Source organism: Caretta caretta, chromosome 6 (genome assembly GCF_965140235.1).
Source record: "Caretta caretta isolate rCarCar2 chromosome 6, rCarCar1.hap1, whole genome shotgun sequence".
In the NCBI taxonomy this organism is placed as follows: domain Eukaryota; kingdom Metazoa; phylum Chordata; order Testudines; family Cheloniidae; genus Caretta; species Caretta caretta.
The window spans coordinates 118,949,638-118,973,917 of NC_134211.1; the positions used below are offsets into that span (position 1 = coordinate 118,949,638).

General features: G+C 41.6%; 1 protein-coding gene across 3 annotated transcripts in view; it reads right to left on the reverse strand.

Annotated features, from left to right (window-relative positions):
- The window catches only part of MNAT1 (MNAT1 component of CDK activating kinase), a 186,378-nt gene that overhangs the window by 108,566 nt on the left and 53,532 nt on the right, over nt 1–24,280 (reverse strand). For all 3 annotated transcript variants that reach the window (XM_048854544.2, XM_048854543.2, XM_048854547.2), the window contains exons 2-5: nt 21,106–21,258; nt 19,558–19,631; nt 6,265–6,368; nt 2,985–3,125 (exon numbers count right to left, since the gene is read on the reverse strand). In XM_048854544.2, the coding sequence (XP_048710501.1) occupies nt 2,985–3,125; nt 6,265–6,368; nt 19,558–19,631; nt 21,106–21,258 (472 nt within the window). The remainder of the gene's footprint in view (nt 1–2,984; nt 3,126–6,264; nt 6,369–19,557; nt 19,632–21,105; nt 21,259–24,280) is intronic.

Below are 24,280 nucleotides of genomic sequence, written 5' to 3' on the forward strand. Positions count from 1 at the left end.
ATCACACCACGTGTTCAATATTGTATGTAAAGACAAGTTTACACATTTTGCTCAGACCCAGGATCTGAAAGTCTGGACAGGAAGAAGCATTGCTCAGCGTGACCCATGAAGAGAATAAAGATTTAAATTACAACTGGCATTTTAGTGAAAAGTGGCAGCCATGGAGACGTCATTTGAAACACTGCCAGCATGAAATCCGTCTAATCCTATATTGGGAGATAGTACGGTGTTGTGGCTAGGACAATGGACTGTGATTCAGGAGACCTGGGTTCTATTCCTGGCCTGGCAACAGCCCTGCGGAGTGACCTTGGACAAGTCACATTACCTGTCTATGCCTCTGTTTCCCCTCCTACCTTGTGCCTGTCTGGTCTACTTAAATTGTAAGCTCTTTGGAGAAAAACAGTCTATTATATTAATATAGCATCTAGCTCAATGGCTGAAGCCTCTGCTACTGTAATCCACATAAAGTGTAAGAAGCTGTGAACTAGTCTTCAAACTTGCTTTAAAATTTGAACATTAAGGGCAAAATTTTCTCTTGTTGCTGCATGAGACCTCTTAATTCTGCTATTTGTGTGCACTGCTCTCTCAATGACTATGAACTTAATATATGACTGGAGAGCAGGATATTGGAGCTGAGATCTCTTGTGTGCATCTCATATAAATATTTGCCATAAGTTTTTTCGTATTGTTAAATCAATGTTAAAGCACTTTGGAGAAAGCAATGAAAGGAGTATACACTCAACTATTCTCTGTGAAACCATTCCTAAACAGAGGGTGCATTAAGGAGAGAGAAATTTAAAATTCATGAGTGAAATCCTGGCCTCTTTGGAGTTAATGTGAGTTTTGTGATTGATCAGTGGAGCCAGGATTTCACTCCATACGTTACTAAAATGCATATCTTTACCTATAGTTCTAATACTCAATTTTTAAATCCATGTTGACAATTTTCACTTTTGTTTATATTGTGTTTATCTTTTTCATTTCTCTCAATGAAAAAAATGACATTTGTTTTACAGTTAGCTTCACTTTCAGATTTGCAACACAGCAATGTTTAGGCTTCGGGTACTGCAGGGGGGATGTTTAAAAATAAGTGTTCTCATAGAAATTTTAGGAGTTATTGAAGAAACTTATTTCTGCTGGTTTTATAAAAGCATAATTTTACAAAACTAAGCTTTGAGCCAAATTTCACAGTCCACTTTCAAAACTAGAGAGACATTCTAAAGTTTTCTTACTTTCCTTCTCTGCCTTAATATTACTTGTTGTTTTAAAAATATTTAGATATGTTTTAATAGCAACGCATGTGCAATCAGAGTTAAATTACCTATTTGGTCATGTTATAAAGATTATTTATAACTGCTCTTTTCGCAAGCCATCTGGCGAACTGTATTTCCAGTAAAACCAACTGCTGTGTAAGAAAACAATGTTGGCCCCTACTAAATTAAAAGTGTTTTTAAAGCAGGATTGAACACACATTTTAAAGTCAGAAACCAGTTCAAAACCTTTTTCCAAGCCATTAAGGAAATATACTAAGTGTACAGTGGAGTTATTAATTGGCCTGCTAGTCAGACTATGCCTAACTAAGCAGATCATGAGCATTACTACCTTAAAAGTTATAAGACTCTGCTGGATATAAAATCTCAGATTGTTGGGGGATTTCCCTTTCTGTTGGGATACATCCACTGGAGTAAAACAAGGGGCCTTTCTGCACATCTATGCTGATGTCTAAGGAAAATGAAACACCAGCTCCTTTCAAAGAATCCAATAAAAGGCTGCCACGAACCTTGGCCCCGGGGCAAGGCAGTTCCTCAGCACAGTCCCTAAAACCGTAAAACAAACTCCTAAATCACATAACACCAATATCTCTACATTTTAGTGGATCTCCCCTTTGGGTCAAAGAAGAATTCTGCATTCTCAGGAAGGGAAGAAAGTAAGTTACATCTTCAAAAACAACCAGAAATAAAATGCAAGAGAACTGGGTTAAATGTAACTTTAATGTGAGAACCAAATGAAAGCAAAGCAAAGAAATTCAGAATTAAGGTTGACACCACATTCTTAAAACACCCTACCAGCATAACAATATTTTTATATAGATTTCCATGCTTTTCTGGTTTTTCTCTGCCCATATTTTTATTTATAAATGTGCATGTGCAGCACACACACAGTTCTAAGACTCTCTCGTACCGCGCATGAGTGTAACAGTACGTTGAGTTGCAAATCCACATTAGACCACACATGCAGGGCATAGGCTGCCCTGTGATCCTAAATCACTATTGAATTTTGGGTGCACAAAGAATGATGGATTAAGAGGAAATCTAGAAGCAATCCCAGAAAATAGGTCACTTTCCAAAAGTTTTTAAAAATAGCTGACCACTATAGATTTCCAAGAACATACTATACCTAACTTAACAAAATAGACCTCTTTTCTCACCACAGTTGTCAATACGCCTCCTATTGTTTGCTAATATTTTCAGTGCGCAAAGCAGATATCCTGATCCTGTACAGTAATTTCTTACAGACGTAGGGATAGGGGAACAGTCAGTTGCTAATTTAATGGATGGGCTTGGTAGACTCACTGGGATAGCCTTTCTGAAATACCAGCACCTTGAATGGTCACAATGAAGTACAATACAGAACACAGACTTTTTAAAACAGGCTTGGAGAAAAAAAATGGGATGGATTACAGCTAGAAGCACCAAAAAAAAAAAAAAAACAAACAAACAAACAAACAAAACAAAAAACCCACACCTTCTTACTCAGTCCAATCACCTGCATTTTGCATGATTACTCCCTGCATCATTCCTGCTAGTGTCTTACCAGATCTGTTCTCAAATGTTTGTAGGATGAAAGAAAATTAATTAAAAAATAAATATTAAATGTACAAAACTGATATTTTGTATCCACAGCATAAGTAGTACAAGTCCATGTCTGAAGCCCCAAGAACTGAATTTAAAGCTCAAAATCTGTAGTTCTGTTTTGATACCCACCAGTTCATCCAGAAGTGCCTGTTTATTCTTCCTTTTTATAATCTGTTGCATTTGTTCCTCTTTCTGTATGAACAGTCGCCTTTGCTCGTTTTCCTGTCGTTCCACTTCTAAAGCTTCCTCCAGCTCCTCTTGCTCCCGAGTCTAAAACAGGAATATGAGAAATTTATTATGGAAAAAATTCTACATTTGGCAGATAAAGTGCTGCCACGGTGCCCTTCCCCCAAGTAAAGGGTGTTATCCTAATGTCTTGGGCAGGGATCTAGAGACAGGCAATGAAAATGATTAGAGACATGGGTAAGGCAAACACTTCCTCTGAAAAGTCTGCGACTCTAGTTTAAAAAAGGAAACAAAAAAAGAGGGTATAGCATAGGGAAAGTGAATTTGGTGCTCCTATTCACCCTCTCTGACAGTACAACAGCAAGGGGAGATTCAACTAAACTAAAGGGCAACAAATTTAAATTGACCACTTATTTAAAAAAAATACAGTTGATAATTAACCCGTAGAATGTATTGACACAAGAGATAATTGAGGCCAAGAGCTCATTAGGAGTCATATCCATAATGAAAATAACCACAGTTACATCAGACAGGGATATAAACATGTATGCTTCAGGAAATAAGCCAATCACAAACCGATGGGGCTTAGGAAGAATGACCCCACCTTGGGCAGGTTATGCCATCGTAATCCCCTATGTTGTTTCATGAATCTTCCTAGAACATAAGGCCATACTGAGTCAGACCAATGGTCCATCTAGCCCACTATCCTGTCTTCCAACAGTGGCCAGTGCCAGATGATTCAGAGGGAGTGAATAGAACAGGGCAATTTATCAAATGATCCATCCTGTCGTCCAGTCCCACCTTCTAGCAGTGAGAGGTTTGGGGACACCTAGATCATGGAGTTACATCTCTGACCAGCTAGGCTAATAGCCATTCATGGACCTATCCTCCATGAACTTATCTAATTCTTTTCTGAACCCCATTATGTTTTTGAGTTTCACAACACCCCCTGGCAATGAGTTCCACAGGTTGACTGTGCATTGTGTGAAGTTCTTCCTTTCATTTGTTTTAAAACTGCTGCCTATTAATTTCATTGAGTGACTCCTGGTTCATGCGTTATGTGAAGGGGAAAATAAAAACTTCCTTATTCACTTTTTCCACACCATTCATGATTTTATAGATCTCTATCATACTTCTCTCATTTGTCTCTTTTCTAAAATGAACTGTCCCAGTCTTTTTAATCTCTCCCCATATGGAAGCTTTTCCATACCTCTAATCATTTTTGCTGCTCTTCTCTGTACTTTTTTCAATTCTAATACATCTTTTTTGAGATGGGGCAACCAGAACTGCATGCAGTATTCAACATGTGGGTATACATGGATTTATACAGTGCCATTACAATGCCTTCTGACAGGGGTGCTGAAACAATTTTTATAGTGGGGGTGCTGAGAGCCATTGAACCAAACCGTAAACCCTGTATATAATGGAATCCACTTCAAGCCAGGGGGTGTGGTAGCACCCATGCCTTCTGTCTTCTTAGCTATCCCTTTCCTAATGGTTCCTAACATTCTTGGATGTTTGGCTGCTGCTGCACATTGAGCACCTGTTGTCAGACAACTATCCACAATGACTCCAACATCTCTTTCTTGAGTTGTAATAGCTAAATTAGACCCCTTTGCTTTGTATGTATAGCTGGGGTTATGTTTTTCTGTGTACATTACTTTGCATTTATTTACATTGAATTTCACCTGCCACTTTCTTGCCCAGTCACTCAGTTTTATGAGTTCCCTTTTAAGTCTTTTCATTCAGCTTTGGACTTAACTATCTTGAGTAATTTTGTATCATTTGCAAACTTTGCCACCTCACTCTTTACCTTTTTTTCTAAATCATTTATGAATATGTTGAACAGCACTGGTCCCAATACAGATCCTTAGGGGACCCCGCTATTTACCTGTCTCCTCTGATGCATCTGATATTGGACAGTCGGATGGGATATCAGACTACATGGACCTCTTGTCTGATCTGATATGGCAGTTGCTATGTTCCTACAAGTTATACATGACCTGAATGATCTTTGATTTCAGAAAAGGAAATACAGTGCATCACCTTTGCCCTCACTGCTTTATACACATACATGGATATATGGAGGAGCTCTCTATTTGTTAAAACAGAAGGAGTCCTTATGGCACCTTAGAGACTAACAAATTTATTTGGACATAAGCTTTCATGGGCTAAAACCCACTTAAACTCTCTATTTGTTGGTACTACTCCAGTTCAACACCTTCCTTCACAAACAAGGGAAACTCTTTGGTTCTCAAAAGGAAATGGTTCAAATTTATTATTTTCAGACTCCAAACTCCTAATGACAGGTTTCAGAGTAGCAGCCATGTTACTCTGTATCCTCAAAAAGAAAAGGAGTACTTGTGGCACCTTAGAGACTAACACATTTATTTTACTAATGTGAGTGTTGAGTGCAAAAGGAATGCAGGATCAGGCCTTATTGTGTCATTTCTGTTACTATATTTGCCTGAATTGAAATATTTTCTTCTTGAAATGATATATATTTTTAATGCTAGAAGAAACACTTAAAACATTATAAATAAAAAAATCCTTACCAGGCTACTTTTAAAGGAGAGCAGAACTCTGTCTGAATCATATTTTAATGAAAAACCTACAGGAAAGTATGTATGGCCCCCATACAGACCACGTGTTTTATAGCCCTCTAAGAAGCAGTATCATCATTAGCATTTAAAAAGGCTTTTGTCTTGTTAAAGTATAAAAGTTTGTTTCACTATCACTTGTTTTAGATTTTGCATAAGCCAGGCCTTTGTTTTCCCATTCTCCAACTCTCTCTTGGGAGCTTCATAATGTCTCTGTCTGGATTTTTTTTTCTTCCTTTGGATGAGAAAGAAATTATTGTCCTGGAGTAGGAACGAACACAGTCTCTCCTGAATATTGTCCAAATACACTGCCAGCATACATATGTTTGAAGAGCCTGCATTTACTACCTAGCTATGTCAGTCCCTCTCTCTCTCTCTAAACCCTCGTCAAAACAATGAGCACACAAAATTCAGTTGTCAACATGATCTCCTGAAGCAAGCAATCTTTAATAGAGAATACTTGCACATCACATTTTTCTTACTATGGAGTGTGTCAGTGTGTGTGTCGGAGTTTCTTCTTTTTTCTTTTCTCCTCTAAGACAGCATTTTACAACTATTCCGCTTTAAAATACTTAATTCCTCAACTATTGAATAAGAATTTTTTTTAAAAACAGCAAACTAACCAGTTTTATCTTGTTTTTCTGAATGACTTCTTTGTTATCCTTCTGGTAATTATCCATTTTCTTTTTGGTGTTCTCCAAATCCACATTGTTTGTCAAGTTAAACACTGTATTGATATTTAAAAAAAGATGCATGAAATCATAGTATTAATCTGGTATGCGCGCACACACAACCATAGCCAATAAGTATTATTCTTATTTAATGCTCCTTGTCCCTACTACATTAGCAGCATATACCTAATTGAATACGGCAAAAAATCACTTGGACACACAAAGGCCAGATCCTGATCTTTGTTACATCACCGTCAACTCCATAGCAACTTAATTTACTTAAATGGAGTTCTTGCAAATGTCTTCCTGCATAACTGAAAGTAGAACCTGATGTTTTGCTTCCTTCATGGGATACTGGTAGAGTAATCCCCTGAACAGCAACCATAGCCAAGACGCACAAAAATTAGCCATAAACTACTTGTTATAAAGGCCAAGAAGAACCTAGACCAGAGGTCCCCAAATTGTGGGGCACCACCCCCCATCCACACAGGGATACTGAGGGGCATTCGGGGGTGATGGCAGGCTGGGCCAGCCCCAACAGGGGGCAGGGAAGACGCGCTACCCAGCCCCCGCCCAACTCCCACCCCCATCCCTGGCTCCCGGAACGGTGCATAACCCCATCCTCAGCCTTGGCATGGCTCTGCACCTGGCTGGGGGCCCGGCTACCGAACCCCACCACAGTCTGACTGTGGCTCTGCTCCTGCTCCCGCCCTCCGCCTCTGGCCATGGCTCCATCCCTGCCCCCTGACCCACGCTTAGCCTCTTACCCTTATCCACGTCCATCCCCCCGCCCCCAAGCCGCGGCCCTGTTCCTGGCCCTGGGGGCCAGGAGGAAGAGAAGGGCAGGGGATTGCAGACAGGAGCAATGGGGAGCAAGATCTTCAAAAGTTTGGGGACCAATGAACTAGACTAAGTAGAATACACACACACCCCTCGTTACAAACGAGGCCCTTCCATTTCCTACGGGTCATTTGCCCTTGCTGAAAATCTCCACATTTATGCAAAGATCCATAAAAAGAAAAACAAGTTAACCTATTACTCAGTGCTATGTGTTGTGCTAAGCCTTCTTTGTACACAACAAATATTAGGAGGATTTTTCTCATTTAAGTTATGCAGCAAGATGAAGGATATGCAGCCAGGCCCTTTGTTTCGCTGAACATTCCCAATCATGTATATCTGAACTAAAGATGCCTCCAGGAATAGAGCAGCTTCTGTAGCAGGCAGATTGAAAGAACTAGGTGTGCAGGGGATTAGTAATTAGATACAGAGCCTTTCACCACTAGGTCACTGGTTCAAACTGGGGTCAAGTCAATTCTGACTCAAAGTCATTATCACATGAAGATCATTTGGTGGCCTCAGTCCAGTTCAGAGTGGACACCAGAGAGATCACCATACCCCTAAAACTAGCATAGATAGCAACCCACTCAGCACGAATCAACATGGAGACTGTACAGTCCAATCACACTCTTTATGTGGCCCCTCCAGAACATGGCTGAGGTACATTGACATGAAAGAGCAGGGAAGCTCGCACTGTCACTGTTAAACCCCTCACAAACTAAAAAGGACACAGTCCCAGCAACAAAAAGCTTGCAATCTGAATCATGAGGAGAGGAAGATGTTCCCGTGGCTAAAGTGCTATCCTGGGAGTCAGGAGTTCAGGGTTCAATACCTGTTCTGTCACAGACTTCTTGTATGACCTTGGACAAGTCACTTTGTCTCTGTGCCTCAGTTCCCCCCCACATCTGTAAAATGGGGATAGCACTGCCCTACCTTGTGGAGCTGTTGGGAGGAAAAAACGTATTCAAGATGGTGAGATGCTCAGATCCCCAGTGGTGGTGCCGCATAAGTGCCTTACACACACATAAAGAAAAGGAGGACTTGTGGCACCTTAGAGACTAACAAATTTATTTGAGCATATGCTTTCATGAGCTACATGCATCCGATGAAGTGAGCTGTAGCTCACGAAAGCTTATGCTCAAATAAATTTGTTAGTCTCTAAGGTGCCACAAGTACTCCTTTTCTTTTTGCGGATACAGACTAACATGGCTGCTACTCTGAAACCTGTCATTATATACACATGTGAATCACAGAAGATTAGGGTTGAAAGAGATCTCAGGAGGTCATCTAGTCCAACCCCCTGCTCAAAGCAGGACCAACCCCAATTAAATCATCCTAGCCAGGGCTTTGTCAAGCCAGGTCTTAAAAACCTCTAAGGATGGAGATTCCACCACCTCCCTAGGTAACCCATTCCAGTGCTTCACCCTCCTCCTAGTGAAATAGTGTTTCCTAATATCCAACCTATATCTCCCCCATTGCAACTTGAGACCATCTGCCATCCTCTTTCGAACCTTCAGGTAGTTGAAGGCTGCTATCAGATCCCCCTCACTCTTCTCTTCTGCAGACTACATAAGCCCAATTCCCTCAGCCTCTCCTCATAAGTCATATGCCCCAGCCCCCAATCATTTTTGTTGCCCTACATTGGACTCTCCAATTTGTCCACAGCCTTTCTGTAGTGGGGAGCCCAAAACTGGACGCAATACTCCAGATGTGGCCTCACCAGTGCCGAATAGAGGGGAATGATCAGTTCCCTTGATCTGCTGGCAATGCTCCTACTCATGTAGCCCAAAATGCCGTTAGCCTTCTTGGCAACAAGGGCACACTGTTGATTCATATCCAGCTTCTCATCCACTGTAAACCCCAGCTCCTTTTCTGTAAGACTGCCATTTAGCCAGTTGGTCCTCAGCCTGTAGCAGTGCATGGGATTCTTCCGTCCTAAGTGCAGGACTCTGCACTGTCCTTGTTGAACCTCATCAGATTTCTTTTGACCCAATCCTCCAATTTGTCTAGGTCACTCTGGACCCTATGCCTATCCTCCAGCGTATCTACCTCTCCCCCAACTTAGTGTCATGTGCAAACTTGCTGAGGGTGCAATCCATCCCATCATCCGGATCAGTAATGAAGATGTTGAACAAAATCAGCCCCAGGACCGACACCTGGGACACTCCGCTTGATACCAGCTGCCAACTAGACATGGAGCCATTGAACACTATCTGTTGAGCCCGATGATCTAGCCAGCTTTCTATTCACCTTACAGTCCATTCATCCAATCCATACTTCTTTACCTTGCTGGCAAGAATACTGTAGGAGACCATATCAAAAGCTTTGCTAAAGTCAAGGAACAACACGTCCACTGCTTTCCCCTCATCCACAGAGCCAATTATCTCATCATAGAAGGCAATTAGATTAGTCACGCATGACTTGCCCTTGGTGAATCCATGCTGACTGTTCCTGATAACTTTCTTCTCCTGTAAGTGATTCAGAATTGATTGCTTGAGGACCTGCTTCATGATTTTTCTAGTGACTGAGGTGAGGTTGACTGGCCTGTAGTTCCCTAGATCCTCCTCCTTCCCTTTTTTAAAGATGGGCACTACATTAGCCTTTTTCCAGTCCCTGGGACCTCCCCTGATCGCCATGAGCTTTCAAAGATAATGGCCAATGGTTCTGCAATCACATCCGCCAACTCCTTTAGCACTCTCGGATGCAGCGCATCCGGCCCCATGGACTTGTGCACGTCCAGCTTTTCTAAATAGTCCTTAACCTGTTCTTTCACCACTGAGGGCTGCTCACCTCCTCCCCATACTGTGCTGTTCAGTGCAACAGTCTGGGAGCTGACCCAGTCTGTGAAGACAGAGGCAAAAAAAAGAACTGAGTACTTCAGCTGTTTCTACATCGTCTGTCACTAGGTTGCCTCCCACATTCAGTAAGGGTCCCACACTTTCTCTGACCTCCTCCTTGTTGCCCTTGAAACCTTTCTTGTTACCCTTCACTTCCCTTGCTAGCTGCAATTCCAATTGTCCTTTGGCCTTCCTGATTACACCCCTGCATGCTCAAGCAATATTTTTGTATTCCTCCCTAGTCATCTGTCCAAGTTTCCACGTCTTGTAAGCTTCCTTTGTGAGTTTAAGCTCACCGAAGATTTCTGTGTTAAGCCAAGCTGGTTACCTGCCATATTTGCTCTTCTTTCTGCACATCGGGATGGTTTGTTCCTATGCCCTCAGTACGGCTTTTTTAAAATACAGCCAGCTCTCCTGAACTACTTTCCCCCTCATATTAGCCTCTCATAGGATCCTGCCCATCAGTTCCCTGAGGGAGTCAAAATCTGCTTTTCTGAAGCCCAGGGTCCATATTCCGCTGCTCTCCTTTCTTTCTTCCTTCTGTCAGGATCCTGAACTCGACCATCTCATGGTCACTGCTGCCCTCTACGCACGGAAGTGCTCAGTAATTCAACAGGACACAAGTGTAGCTGATATACTATTTCCATTTTTTTAATCTAACAGTAGGCAGGAACCCATCTGGTTCCATTAGCTTGTGTTTGTCCATTTGACTTACATCCTTTCTCCACTCACACTTTGCATAGGTACAGTGGAAGAAGTGAGCTTCTGGGAGAGTTCTGAAGTAGGCAAGAGAGCTCTATCAGCCCACAAATTGGGCAAGAGCATTCCATGCCTAGAGGGCCACAAAGAAGGTGGCAGAGTGGTGAGAGAGGCAGAAGGGAAGAACAAAGCAGGTGTCATTGGCAGAACAAAAAAGGAGAGAGACAATGACAGAGATATAGGTTGCTGCTTAGTAGCTTTTCATCTGGAATGAAGTGACAAGGAGCTGGAACCAATGATAGTGGCACAAGAACGGTGGTGAGGGGCATGATGCCACTCATGTTTCAAACAAAAGTAACTTTGGAAAAATACAGCACGCTCTTGTAACCAGTGAGTTAGCATTCATTTTCAGGAAGCTAATTCCATTAGTCTGGGTTTAAATATAAATAAATAAATAAATAAATAGTATAGCATCCATAAAGCATGACACACTTTTGTAGCTGCCTAAAATGTTTAGGGATAGCTAACGTAATATCTCTAGTTTTCACCCTGACACATCAACAGGAATCATGGGCCTAGGTTCCTACCCAGAGAGCTCAATACTTATCCCTGGGTAAGGGAAACTTGTAATCCCTTCGACTGGAGCAATTGGGCTGAATATGATGAATATAAAGTGGCATGGTAGATTACAGCTAAAAAACAAATGAACAAATGCTTTATTCCCCTTTCTTACAAAGAAGTAATGATCGAAAGGATTTTCAGTTTATTTTAGCCCGACTTTCAGAATTGATGAATCCCAGTCTCTAAGGTGCCACAAGTACTCCTTTTCTTTTTGCGAATACAGACTAACACGGCTACTACTCTGACAACCCCAGACTGACTTCAGAGTTATTTCGGAGACAGGACAGTCTTGCGGTTTAGGCCCTTAATTGGGACTCAGAAATCTGGGTTTAATTCCCAGATCTGCCACACATTCCCTATGTGACATTGGGTAAATCATTTAACGCCTGTATGTATCTCTTCCCTCAGCTGTAAAAATGGGGGAAATAATACTATTTTTCTCCCACACTTCATCTGCTTGCTCTATTTAGATTTTAAGTTTTTAGGGCAGGGACTATCCCTTATTATGAGCACAAACAGCACCTAGTACAATGGACCCTTGACCTCAGCTGGGGCCACTAGATGATGTTGTAATACAAGTTAATAATAGTGAATGCTCTCTGCCTTTGAAAACTAGGCCCCTTGTGTTTTGAGAGAGGTTGCTCAACATGGATTTTCATTTCTTATGCTGCTCTCTCCCAAAAGAGACAGCATTTTTCAACATTATATTGCTCTGAAACCTTAGAATTTAAAAAAAAAAGTGCAGGGAATACTTCTACTATTTTAGCAATGCAACATTTCCTCAAGAAAACCAGTTATTTTAATCTTGTTTTGACCTCCAGCTTTCCAACCTGTAGCTTCCAACTTACAAGCTGTTAGACATTCGGGCACAGTGGCTGAAAAGAATGGTCATGTGAAAATGCTGACGTACAACCACATTTCTGATCAGAGCCCGACAATGAAAGTAGCTGCATGCGAGTGTCAGAACTTCTTACAATTTAAATCCAGCACATCAGCTCTCTAAACCTACGATAACACAAGAAAGAAAAAGCACATGACAGAGGTACACTGCCCTGGCAGGATACGCAGGTACACTTCAGGTGCATGAGGAGGTAGAAAATGAGAAGCCAAATGTCTTTGGTCACCTGAGCAGCAGGGGTATTCCTCTATAACTTCACTGCTGGATGATTTTCTAAACTGGGTTTTACAAACGTGACTGTTTGGAGAGTTTTTTTCAAACTGAACCATAATAGGCTGAACAGGTCCTGACACATGCTGACAAACTTCATATCTGCATGGTTCAAAACATTCACCGTGGGACCACAAGGGCGGGGGGGGGCAGAATAAATTTATCTCTCTTTCTCACTTTATCTTCTTAAACCCATTCCAAATCCACAATCAGCCCTTAGAGCCCGTTACTGAGTAGGCTAGATGCCAATCACTCCTCTCTCCTTCCGGCCCCACAGAACAGAACATCAGATTCTTTCTTCTGCTCCCTCACCCAGACTCAAAACAAGGTTTCAGAATAGCTACCTCACAAGCTGTCTTCCCCGCAGCTGTAAGCATCAGCTCCCTGCATAGGACCTCTCTGGGCTCTATGCAAGTTCCTCTCCACCCTCGTCATACCATAAGAGCATAAAAACAGCCATACTGGGCCAGACCAATGATCCATTTAGCCCAGTATCCTGTCTTCCAACAGTGACCAATGCCAGGTGTTTCAGAGAGAATTAACAGAACAGGCAATTGAATGATCCATCCTGTTGTCCACTCCTGGCTTCTGAAAAACAGACATTAGGAACACCTGGAGCGTACGGTTGCATCTCAGGTCCATCAATGGCTATTAGCCAGGATGGTCAATCCTCCATGAACTTATCTTTTTTGAAAACGGTTATAGTTTTGACCTTCACAACATTCCCACGTAACGAGGTCCACAGGTTGAATGTGCGTTGTGTGAAGAAGTATTTCCTTTTGCTTCTTTTAAACTTGCTGCCTATTAAACGTAATTGGGTGACCCCTCGTCCTTGTGTTATGTGAAGGAGTAAGTAACATTTCCTTATTTATTTTCTCCATACCAAAGGTTTTAGAGACCTCCATCATATCCCCCCTAAGTCGTCTCTTCTCCAAGCTGAAAAGTTCCAGTCTTTTTAATCTCTCCTCATATGGAAGCTGTTCCATATTCCAAATAATTTTTCTTGCCCTCTCTGTACCTTTTCCAATACTAATAGATTTTTTTGAGATGGGGCAACCAGATCTGCAAGCAGTAATCAAGATGTGGGCATACCATGGATTTATGTAGTGGCATTATGATGATGTTGTTTTCTATCTGATTATCTATCATTTTTCTAATGGTTCCTAATGTTCTGTTAGCTTTTTTCACTGCTGCTGCATATTAAGCAAATGTTTTCAGAGAACTATCCACAATGACTCCAAGATCTCTTTCTTGAGTGGTAACAACTAATTTAGACCCCATCCTTTTGTATGTACAGTTGGGATTATGTTTTCCAATGTGCCTTACTTTTCATTTATCAACACTGAATTTCCATCTGCCATTTTATTGCCCAGTCACCATCAGTGGCATGTGAGCCACTGCCTTGGGGAGGCTAGCCCCCAGCTCTCCCTTTCTGCTTGCGGCCCTGCCCCTTCAGAGCCCCACACTGCTGCTGCCGGGCCCAGCCTCCGGATCGCCAGGAGGGAGGAAGGGCAAGAGATGTGGCCCCAGAGCCAGCCCCAGAACATGGGAAGAGCCGGCTCACAGACCAGGAAGCAGGAAGGGAACTGGGGGAGGAGCATAAGCGGGGCCACTCCTGGCTGTTGAGGGAGGCACAGCCTCCCCCAAACTATGATACCCACCGCCCATGCCAGTCACCCAATTTTGTGAGATCCCTTTGTAACTCTTTGAAATCTGCTTTGGACTTAACTACCTTGAGTAATTTTGCCAACTCACTGTTGAATCACCACCCTTTTTCCAGTGCCTAGCCTGAGGAAGCAGTCAAGAACTGGCAATGGGGAAGGCAGGTTGCAGGGGGAGTGGGTATCAACTGAGGGACAAATCACAATTCTCAGTAGATAGGTAGGCAGGCCACAGGCAGCAAACAGATTCACTTCCTTGCCTCAACACAGCATCTCCCAGCACCTTCCCTTAACTCCCCCAAAATCTCTAGACATCAAGGTTTAAAACATTAAAGAGTTAGATTTGGTCTAACCTATATTATAAAAACCTACAATGGCAAGTATGCAAGCTAAACTCTTGGATGTAGAGCCTTCTTTGCTGGTCATTATCTAGCCAAAACTATTAATAGCATACATAGTCTAATGCCTAAATCTTCTAAAAGCACTACTTCCTAACCGAAGTTTTAAAAAAATATTTTCGCTATACAATTACAACAACCTAGCTTAGCAGGCTGGCATGCTCCTTTTTGTTAAGGGCATTTAATTGAATTCTTCTCGGTCCGTGAATAACGGCAGATATTTGAGGATTGGTGAACGTAAGCCATAGAACAAACAATACTGCAACCACGAGCATTTAAAATATGGTGTCACCATATTGATGGTTGAGCCAAATTCCATAGAATTTACACTGACCTCAGTAAGGAGGGTTGCTCAGACATGGTCTGTAGAATTTGGCCAGTTACGGGTTTTGAGAGGTGGGGGGTGTAATTTTAATAGCAACATCTAAAAAAAGTTTCAAATCAACAAGCAAAGAGTTAAAACCAGGAATCCTACATTACTCCTAGCTAAAAATTAGTAAAAAAATTTATGAGTATGACTAGCAAAGCAGATGGCTATTCTGCAAAGATTTCAAAGGCAAGCCAGTCTTATTACTTTCTATTCTGAAGCATAATATAAGCTCATATAATGGGCCTGAAAATCTTAAAGGTAAAGACACAGAAGCCAATTTGTATAGGAGAATTATTTACTTCCTTATTCATCTCACATTGGTTGCTTTAGAAGTTGACCTGCCTTTAGACAGCTGCTGAAATACAACAAGAAGCCTATTGTATTTTCTAAAATGTTTAATTCTATTTAGGCAAAACTCCACAGATTTCCTGAAATCCAGCCTTGACAGAGTGAGATAATCTCTATTTTTAACAATGCTAATAATTAATCTCATAACAAAAGGAAAAACAATCTGATAGTTTATTATGGGATTTAAAATTAACCTTTGAGACAAGTCTTAAAGCCATGTGAAGCAATCATCGGTCTGGGAAAGCAGCATTGTTTATGGTAAATATATCCATTACTGGTGTTTAAATCAGCATCATCAAAATCTCTCACACTTTCTATTGAGGACATTACCAACTTTGAGCCTTCTCTTGATAATTAGTGTTTCTTTTAATGGAGATAGCTATTGTTGCTAGAAAGAATTCTTGCCATTGAAGAATATTCAAGCAAGATTCTCCTGTGAGGTAGAATGGCTGGAGGACGTATGCAGGCATGATTCACTGGCCCAACCCCAACCCCTTCCATTCTGGGGCATAAGGAGTTCTTGCTGAAGCAGACCTAAACAGTCAACTAGGTAAATGGACAATCTGCAAGAGCCCCAATCCATGTGCCCAGCCCTTATCCACAAGGGAAATGCCTGGATTCTCCTGCATCAGGGCCACCCATGACAGTAGAATCAGGAACAAGATTTAACACAAATGGATTAAAAAACAAAAACAGAATTAGAATCACATGACTTTACAAAGCAACCAAAGTGTATGGATGTCACAAAACAATCTGACAGACAGTCAATGTACTTTATAATGAAGTTTATGTTATCAGCTGGGATACAGTCAAGATTTTCTTTCCTATTTCCTAATAAGGGAAAAATTGATTTATTGTGCTGCCTTACCAATAAAATAAAAAAAGGTCAATGAATATTTCTCCTACAGGTTAGCACTTTCCTTATTCTCAAGTCCATTAATTAGCCAATAGAAATTAAAAAAACAAAATTGTAAATCATTATCCTGCGATATTTTATACACATGGACTTAGTACTTAATGTAGATATTACTGGCTAAGACAGCTACAAATTAAGTTAAAAACTTACTGGTAAGTATTGGTGTAGCACAAACATCACTTTTTCTACCCCATCATTTCTAGCCTCTGCTTCTGAGCAGTCATCATAATGCTCATTGACACTTAGAGACTGGGAGTGGCACAGAGATGACCCCTGAAAGCACAGAGCTTCAAAACGAAGCTGATTGCCAATGCTCCACCACCTCCCCCCAAAACACTGCTTTTGCCATCTGCAGTTGATGCTGAAACAACCCAACCTCTTCTGCCCATACCCTCTTTTAGGGGGCCGGTGGAAAAAAATCAATACGCCATCTAGAAAAACCTAAATTAGAGATTATGAATTATGGATGTTCCATCTCAGTTCTCTTTTTACTGTAAAAAGATGTTTGTTTGTTTTAAAGTGCTTGCACAGTTACAATTATTTCCAATTACTCATCCCCATCAGGTCAAATAAGGGACATTTTGGCTGGGGCAGGTGCAGAAGCTCTCTGTATCTCTGTCGTCTTTTACATTTTGAGAGAGCTGCATGCCTTTGCATTGTGTCGTTTCCTTCGTTAATGAAGTTAATGTGACCCACAGGGAAAACAGGGAAAAAGTCACAGGCATTAGTTCTTTACATCCAGTAAACATTCACTAGATAGTAATTTTGGCATGAACACAAGTCACTACAAAATGGTTACTACAAAAAAGGCTTTGAAAAGTAGAAATGCCCATAGGGCACATGAATAGTAGTCACTTTTTCCCACTTGACTATACTTCATGCTTTAAAAAGCAGTAATTATTAACAACTATGTGTATGGTAGTAATGCCTAGAGGCCCTACTCAAAGATCAGGACCATACTGTGCTAAGTACAGTACATGCACATCCTAAAAGGACAGTCCCTGTCAAAAAGAGCTCAGAACTAAGTTTAAAAAAAATAGTTTAAGAAGCAATACGGAAGGGAAAAGAGTAGATAGCATACAAAAAGGGTCCGGCTCACATTGTTGTACTTGCAGCAGTGTTCTTTCTAAGGCCTATTCCTGCTCTTTGTGAGGCACATGTATGTCCCATTGATTTCAATGAGTGTTGTGCCCAGCTGACCCAAAGCAGAATTTACCCCATTCATTTTTTCTTGGTGTTAATGACAATTAAGTGTCTACAATATGCTAAAAATTGTCAAACTGATTTTTCGTGGGGAATTACCATTTTTTTAAATGGTTGCATTCTAAACCACTTCAAAGTGGGAGGGTGGGGGAGAGGGTGGAAATATTGGCAGGTCAGTACCACAACGTTTATGTTTGTTGCTATATCACCAGCGTTCTCCCTGTTCTTTCTGTTTAAAAAAATAAAGGAAAATAGACTAAGCATAATAGGGTTCTTGTGAAGGGGAAATTAATCTTTCAAATAAGGTTATAGATCACATCTAATGAGAGAAGACACTGTAAAAGACGTGCTCAAGTTGAACTCCAAAGAAACAACCATTGGGGAAACAGCAACAAAAATGTCCCAGGGGCTGCAGAGATAGACACTGCTCCATGTTTTATATACTTTGTTCTATTAACCACATTTTTATTTTACAAACAGAAAAGGAGTACTTGTGGCACCTTAGAGACTAACCAATTTATTTGAGCATAAGCTTTCGTGAGCTACAGCTCACTTCATCGGATTCATAAAAGTGGAAAAATTGGTTAGTCTCTAAGGTGCCACAAGTACTCCTTTTCTTTTTGCGAATACAGACTAACACGGATGCTACTCTGAAACCTATTTTTATTTTAGGTCTTACGGCTTATTTATTTATTTATTTATTTACTTTTAAATTTACCAGGCATCCAGAGCAAGGTGAAGCTGAACTTCAATCCACTATTGACCTCTACCAACCTCAATGGAAGGTCAATTTCTGCTTCCACCTATACCAGCTTCCTAATCTGTGTGCTGTATCAGCAGTCAACAGCAATTGTCATGTATTATATAGGGGCCAGTCAGCCATGCAGCGCTATAGCATGGTACTGATTTGCACTTGGTTCACATTTGGTAATTTAACATCAACCATGAGAGCTAGAAATATAAATAGAATCTTAAAACTCTGTAGAAAACTTGATGGTGCACATACTCCTACCCACTCAGCCAAGCTTTCCATTCATCTGAGGCGAATGGATGTTTCAAGCCATGGTAATAGCAATAATGAGATGGAAGCCCCTATGGCAAATGCTGCAAAATATTCTCTTCCGTTTCATAAGCACAAAATAGATTCTCCCAGCATCATTTCAACAATCTGTCTAAGTTGCTAGAACCTCCCACAGACACACACACACTCTACCTACCTCTCCCAAAGGCTTTGGCCTGCCTGGCTATATCTGAAGTTTCCCAGACAAACACATTAGCTCTCCAGTTTCTACCTTCTGATGCCAACAACAACACAACAACATGCTACTTATAGCTGAAAAGGTGGGGAATGCAACTCTCTGAAGCTAACACCAACAAAGTTTAGAGGAATGCTTACTCTTCTTTGCTGAAGAGTTAAAAGGGAGCAAGATCACCTTCATGTTTTCTTTTAAACCTAAATCATTGCCTTCCCTGAAAGTACCCAGCCCCTTCAGTCCTCCTCCAAAAAGCAAACAAACAATTTAAGAGCGACTCCTCTGAACACTTCTATTTTTGTCTATGCAGACTCCATCACCTTTCCATAAATCTTGAGTAACTCTAAAAAAGTGGAAAATGAACTCCAATACAAACAAATTCCTCCCTCAAAGGGCAAGTCTCTGCTTCAGCAAATCCAAGGAGAAAGAGTTCAGCGTCTGCTCCTAAACCTTCCTCTCCCGCGTAGCAACATAAAATGCTGCCAGAGTGGTATGTAAGGTCATCTGCTTCAAAGCAGCTTCCAACTACTGTACTCACAGAAGCAAAATGATGAAAGACACCATATGGCTGCTGTCATGGTAAACAAAGCTAACAGAGGCATATAATAAGAATTCGAATTTTTCTTCTTCGTTTAATCTTTTCTTTTGCAGCACCACCAATGCCCTGTGTGCCTTTCCTTTCCAGCAATAGAACACCACTTCCTCTATGCATCATAGTTTTTCTCTTGCAGATAAAATGTTTATTACTTAAATATGTCCCCCAACTGGACAAATATGATTAAAAATGTAAGGAGAAAGTAATTAGATAAACATCAGATACCATGATAAACCCTATTAAAGAAATGCAGCTTTGATATTCTATTAGGCAGTCGGAAGATAAAAGCCTGTGGTCTCATGAGCACAGCACATCAAAAATGTAAGCATTAAGACTTACCAATTTCTTCTACTTCTTCCAGGAAATCATTATATTCCGTTAGACTGGGAAAGTCATCTTCTCTTTTATTGTATCTGAGAGAGACGAGAAACTAGTGTTTGCATAATGCACCGAGATGGCAGTTGAATTCAACACTGGGCTCACTTCATACATGGTATATATGGCCAAGGATTATTATGGTCAGAATACTATATGGCTCCTTTAAAGTGAAACAGGACTGCCCATTCCCCAGTGAAGAGACCACCACTGTCTGAACCAGTGCTACACCTGAGTCTTTATCACGTTTCTGGAGCTGCAAAGAAGTGGAGGCATAGGCTAGCGTGTACCAATTCCAAATCAGCTCCTCAGACACTACTTAAAAAAAAAGGAGCAGACTTACTAGGAGTACTCTCAGCTAGAAAATAACCACCTCAGCTCCTTGTGGAAATGGCTGAAGAGTATGCAGTTTGGCTTTGTGTCCAGCTCTGGTGCAGCCATTAAGTGCCACCGTATTTGAGCCCAGGCACCCACACCTCTCAAAGCTCGCATGTGGGACGCAACAATGACACAAAATGAGGGACAGACAGACAAACATAAAATGTTGTGGGATTCATCTCTTCAGCATCAGTAACTCTTTCACACAATCCTTTATTTCTGACCAAAACAGTTTTCAGCAGTAAAGGTGAGAGAACAACAATTTTACTCCTGAGGGAATTCTGCACACACACAAAAAAACCCCCACACCCTAAAAATTCTGTGCACAATATAATAAAGTAACAATATAATCATGCCATTTTCAATTATTTTTGGTAACTTTATTTCAAAATACCTGTCAGCAAGTATGTCTGTAATAATAAAACAAAAGAAAAGATTCAGGAAATGTTGGTAGACTCTTTACCAACACTTGTATGTCAAACACAGAAGACTTTATGGATATGTCTACACAGCAAAGAAAAACTCAGGGCTGGCCAGTGCCAGCCAACATGGGCTGGAAAGGGTCAGGCTGTAGGGCCTGTTTAATTTCTGTGCAGACTTCTGGGCTCAGACTAGAGCTGGAGCTCCAGGACCCTCCCACCTTACAGGGTTCAGCCCCAGTCTTCATATGTGGGACCCTCACATCTTCAAACTCCATGGTTCAAAAGCTAGGTCCAGATGCAACAATAACAAGGCTCCTGTTCCTTGATCCACTCACTGATTCACCTCAAAAAGGACAAAGCAACTATTGTCCTCGCACTCTAGAGCCAATTCAGTTTGGAAGGTAAACCCTTTTCAAGGAGGCAAGCACAACAACCCCACATTACACAGAGTGGACCTGGTTAGGAAAGCAAAGACACCTCAAGGTCATGATGAGCCTCTGCTCCTAATGAGGTCAACCAGTTACATGGCTTGCAGAGCAAATCAATTCCTTTTTTAAAATTAGGCACTTAAATCTTCAAACAAAACAAAATTAAGACATCTGAATCTTTAGATCCACACACACATACTCCCATTGGCAAAAATAAATCCTTTTTTGAAGATGGAAATAATTTAAGTCCATTTGAATTTAGTTTTCTGAACTACAATACTCACACTTTCAATACTTTCTTCCGAATTTCCACCTCCTTGTCGATGGCAGGGTCTTCAAAGAGCTGCACTCTGAAGTTGCTTTTCCGCAGCGGGGTATCACACTCCTGACAGTTTCCGGCCCCCCGGACAAACAGCAGCTCCACACAACTCTCGCATCTGACAGAGAGAAAAATGAGTTAAATGAAAGAGTGATGCTTAACAGTAACTGCAAGGTAAGTCTTTCCCCTGTTTATTATTTGCACATTATTTTTAATTTTGTGTGAACGAGAGTGACAGCAAGGAAACACTGTGCTCATGAAAGGTGCCAGGTTAACATCACTAGAAACAAACGTCCTCTATTCAAAGTACCCAAGAGCATCAGCAATGGCAATGCAAGTTTCCCTACATTGGCCTGGTCTAAGGAAGCCCTCTCCAGGCTTTATTCTCCCTGTTTAAACTGCTTGGCCTCTTTGCTGAGAACACCAGGTAGCCTGCGTTCTCACTGCAAAGTGGGGGAGTGGATGACGTGGATGGAAAAGAAGGGGAGCTGGCGGAAGCCTCCTGGGTAATTGTGGAATGAACATAGGGTTACCTGCACTGTAAACTTTTATCTGCCAGGTAGTCCCAGACATCTAATAATGAAGTTGTAGGCTGCTTAAACTCATAACAAAGTGTCTGCTGTCCTCCTTTCTGTATAGCTGGACACTAAGGGTATCACAATCTGGCCCTAGCCCTCCCAGCAATTATAGATAGTACTTTAACAGTTCTGTCACTCTGGACCTGAGCTAGATTCAAACCAGGCTCAACCACATTCAAGAGATTCTATGTCCCATTATTACCAATGCCCAGTGTTAGAGTCCCCTTATTTTTTCTGCTCATAAATTCAGAGCACTGCACATAAATAGAATGTACACAGAAACAGCATACCCCGCCTCACCCCCCAAAATGCTGATTCCTACCACATTAACGAGTATCTTCGTTTATAACTGTCACTTGCTAAATGTCAACTGACATTTAACAACAAAAGAAGAACACCCAGAGGACACTGAAACCAATACAAAACTCAAGATGTATTTGGGTACTCGTACCATGCAAAATACTAGCACAGGACAACACCTGTTGCAGTCATGTCCTATTGTTGAGGGGGTGAGAGAGAGAGCGCGCTATTTATATCTTCGGTACATTAAAGCCATGAAACAGTTCTATACTAATGGCCAAGCTTCACTGTCTCTTCCTAATCTCAGGATGCCAGGCAAATTATTAGAGAGTTAAGAGAAACACTGAGACGGCTGTGAAGGAACTTGAAACAAAACTTCCATCCCACTGAGCAGACCGGTTCCATTACTTATTGAGGCAGAGCAGGCTAGAGTGACCTAATTTTATTCTGCCTTCATTTAAGATTGGAAATTGCAGAACAGTGCAACTGTAATTAGTTGCTCTGATGTTACTTTGCCATTCTGCTTGAATGCTATCTTAAACACTGGCCAACTCCATTCCATTAACCAATCTTCCTCTTATTTATATTTCTCTCTCACATGCACACACACACTTACTACTTCTACTTCAGAAGCACAAACATTTAAATACAATTTATCAAAGAAGGAGGGGAAAAAAAAAAAAAAACTTTTTAGCACATTTGACCAGAAAAGTGATGCACTACAAGGATGTCAGCTCAAAAATTAAGCTTCTGTTCAAACTGTTTTGCCTACTATCATTTACAAGCAACACCCATAACTGAAATAATAGAAAGACAGTGGGAAGGAAACATTTCCTTTTTACCACTATGTTTACTCTGTGCATGTGACAACCCTACGTGTACAGACAGTTTCATTGTTCCCTTGGTTTAGGCAGTCAATTTTGTTTGTGTGGGTCTCTTGCTATATCACCTGGTGCAGAGGAGGGATGGGGGTAGGGGACAGATTTTAATTTTTAAATTAAGGAAACAAGACTGTAAAGCTACAAAGATTTGCAGGTTGACCCAGGCGCTGATGTTTTTATTATAGTATTGTCTAGGGACCAACTGCAAACAGGACCCTACTGTGCCAGGCACCGTGCAAACACAGTAGTACCTGAAGCAACGTAACATTCTCCCTCCCTCCCCCCAAATTGACTAGATATCAAGTTCAAACTAGACCCGACTCTGAAAGCATCCCTACCTGGGAAAGCACTGAAGCAAGCGCTCTAGTGTTTTCCCAAATTGGGGCCAGTGTCTCTTGAAGGCTAGAAAATATCTGTCTATACCAAAAAGGTGACAGAACACCTCTAGCTGGGAATTCTATTTCATGTGCTCAAGTTCCCATTTTCCTCACACACCAAATCCTGCCTTCCATTACTTATATGCAACCCCTTTTGAATTCAATAGGGGTTACATGGGACTTTTTAAAGGGCAGAATTTGGCACAGAGCAGGCAAAAATCTCTTGCCCAACAGCAGTATCCTCACTATCCCAGAGAATGATTACATAGAGTTGAAACTCTACACTTCCTTGCTGATCGGCCATACCTGCCTTCAAGCAAAGGGAGGTCTGGCCACCTTCTCAACGACTGATCGCAGACACGTTTGATCTCAAGAATATTCTTGTTTTATTAAAAGAAAAGAAATAATCTCCTGAGATCCCATCTGACTGGTTCTCTTTGATCTCTTTGTGTACCACTAAACCCAAAGAACATACTTATAAGACAAGGGCAGGCTGCAGGAAAGAGGGGATTAATTACATTTGGAAAGTGCATACAGGCCCTGATCCTGATTAGGGCCCTGCTGTGCTAGGTGTTGAACAAACAAGAAAAGAAAAATATGGTTCCTGACCCAAAAAGTTTATGAATCTCAATCCTGAAACATGCAGGCGAACTGCTGCATCCACATGGAGTCCCAGTGGGGTTCTCTACAGGCACAGCAGTCAGACCACGCGATGCATGTAGCGTGACCACCTTTTCAAAAGGCAAAAGCAGGACACATGTAGGAGATGCCGCCCCTCTCTGTGACCCCACCCCCCACTCCTCCTCTTCCCCCAAGACCCCACCCCTGGCCAGGCTGGAAGCCAGTCCAGGTTAAGAGCCACCCAAGGAGCCTTTTGTGCTGCTGTGGGGAGTCCCGGACCCTCCGCCTGCCCTGGGCAGGGGGCCGAGGGGCCCTAGAGCAGCCCCAGTCCCATGTCTCCACCCCCAGGGCAGGTGGAAGGTCCAGGGCTCTCCAGAGCAACT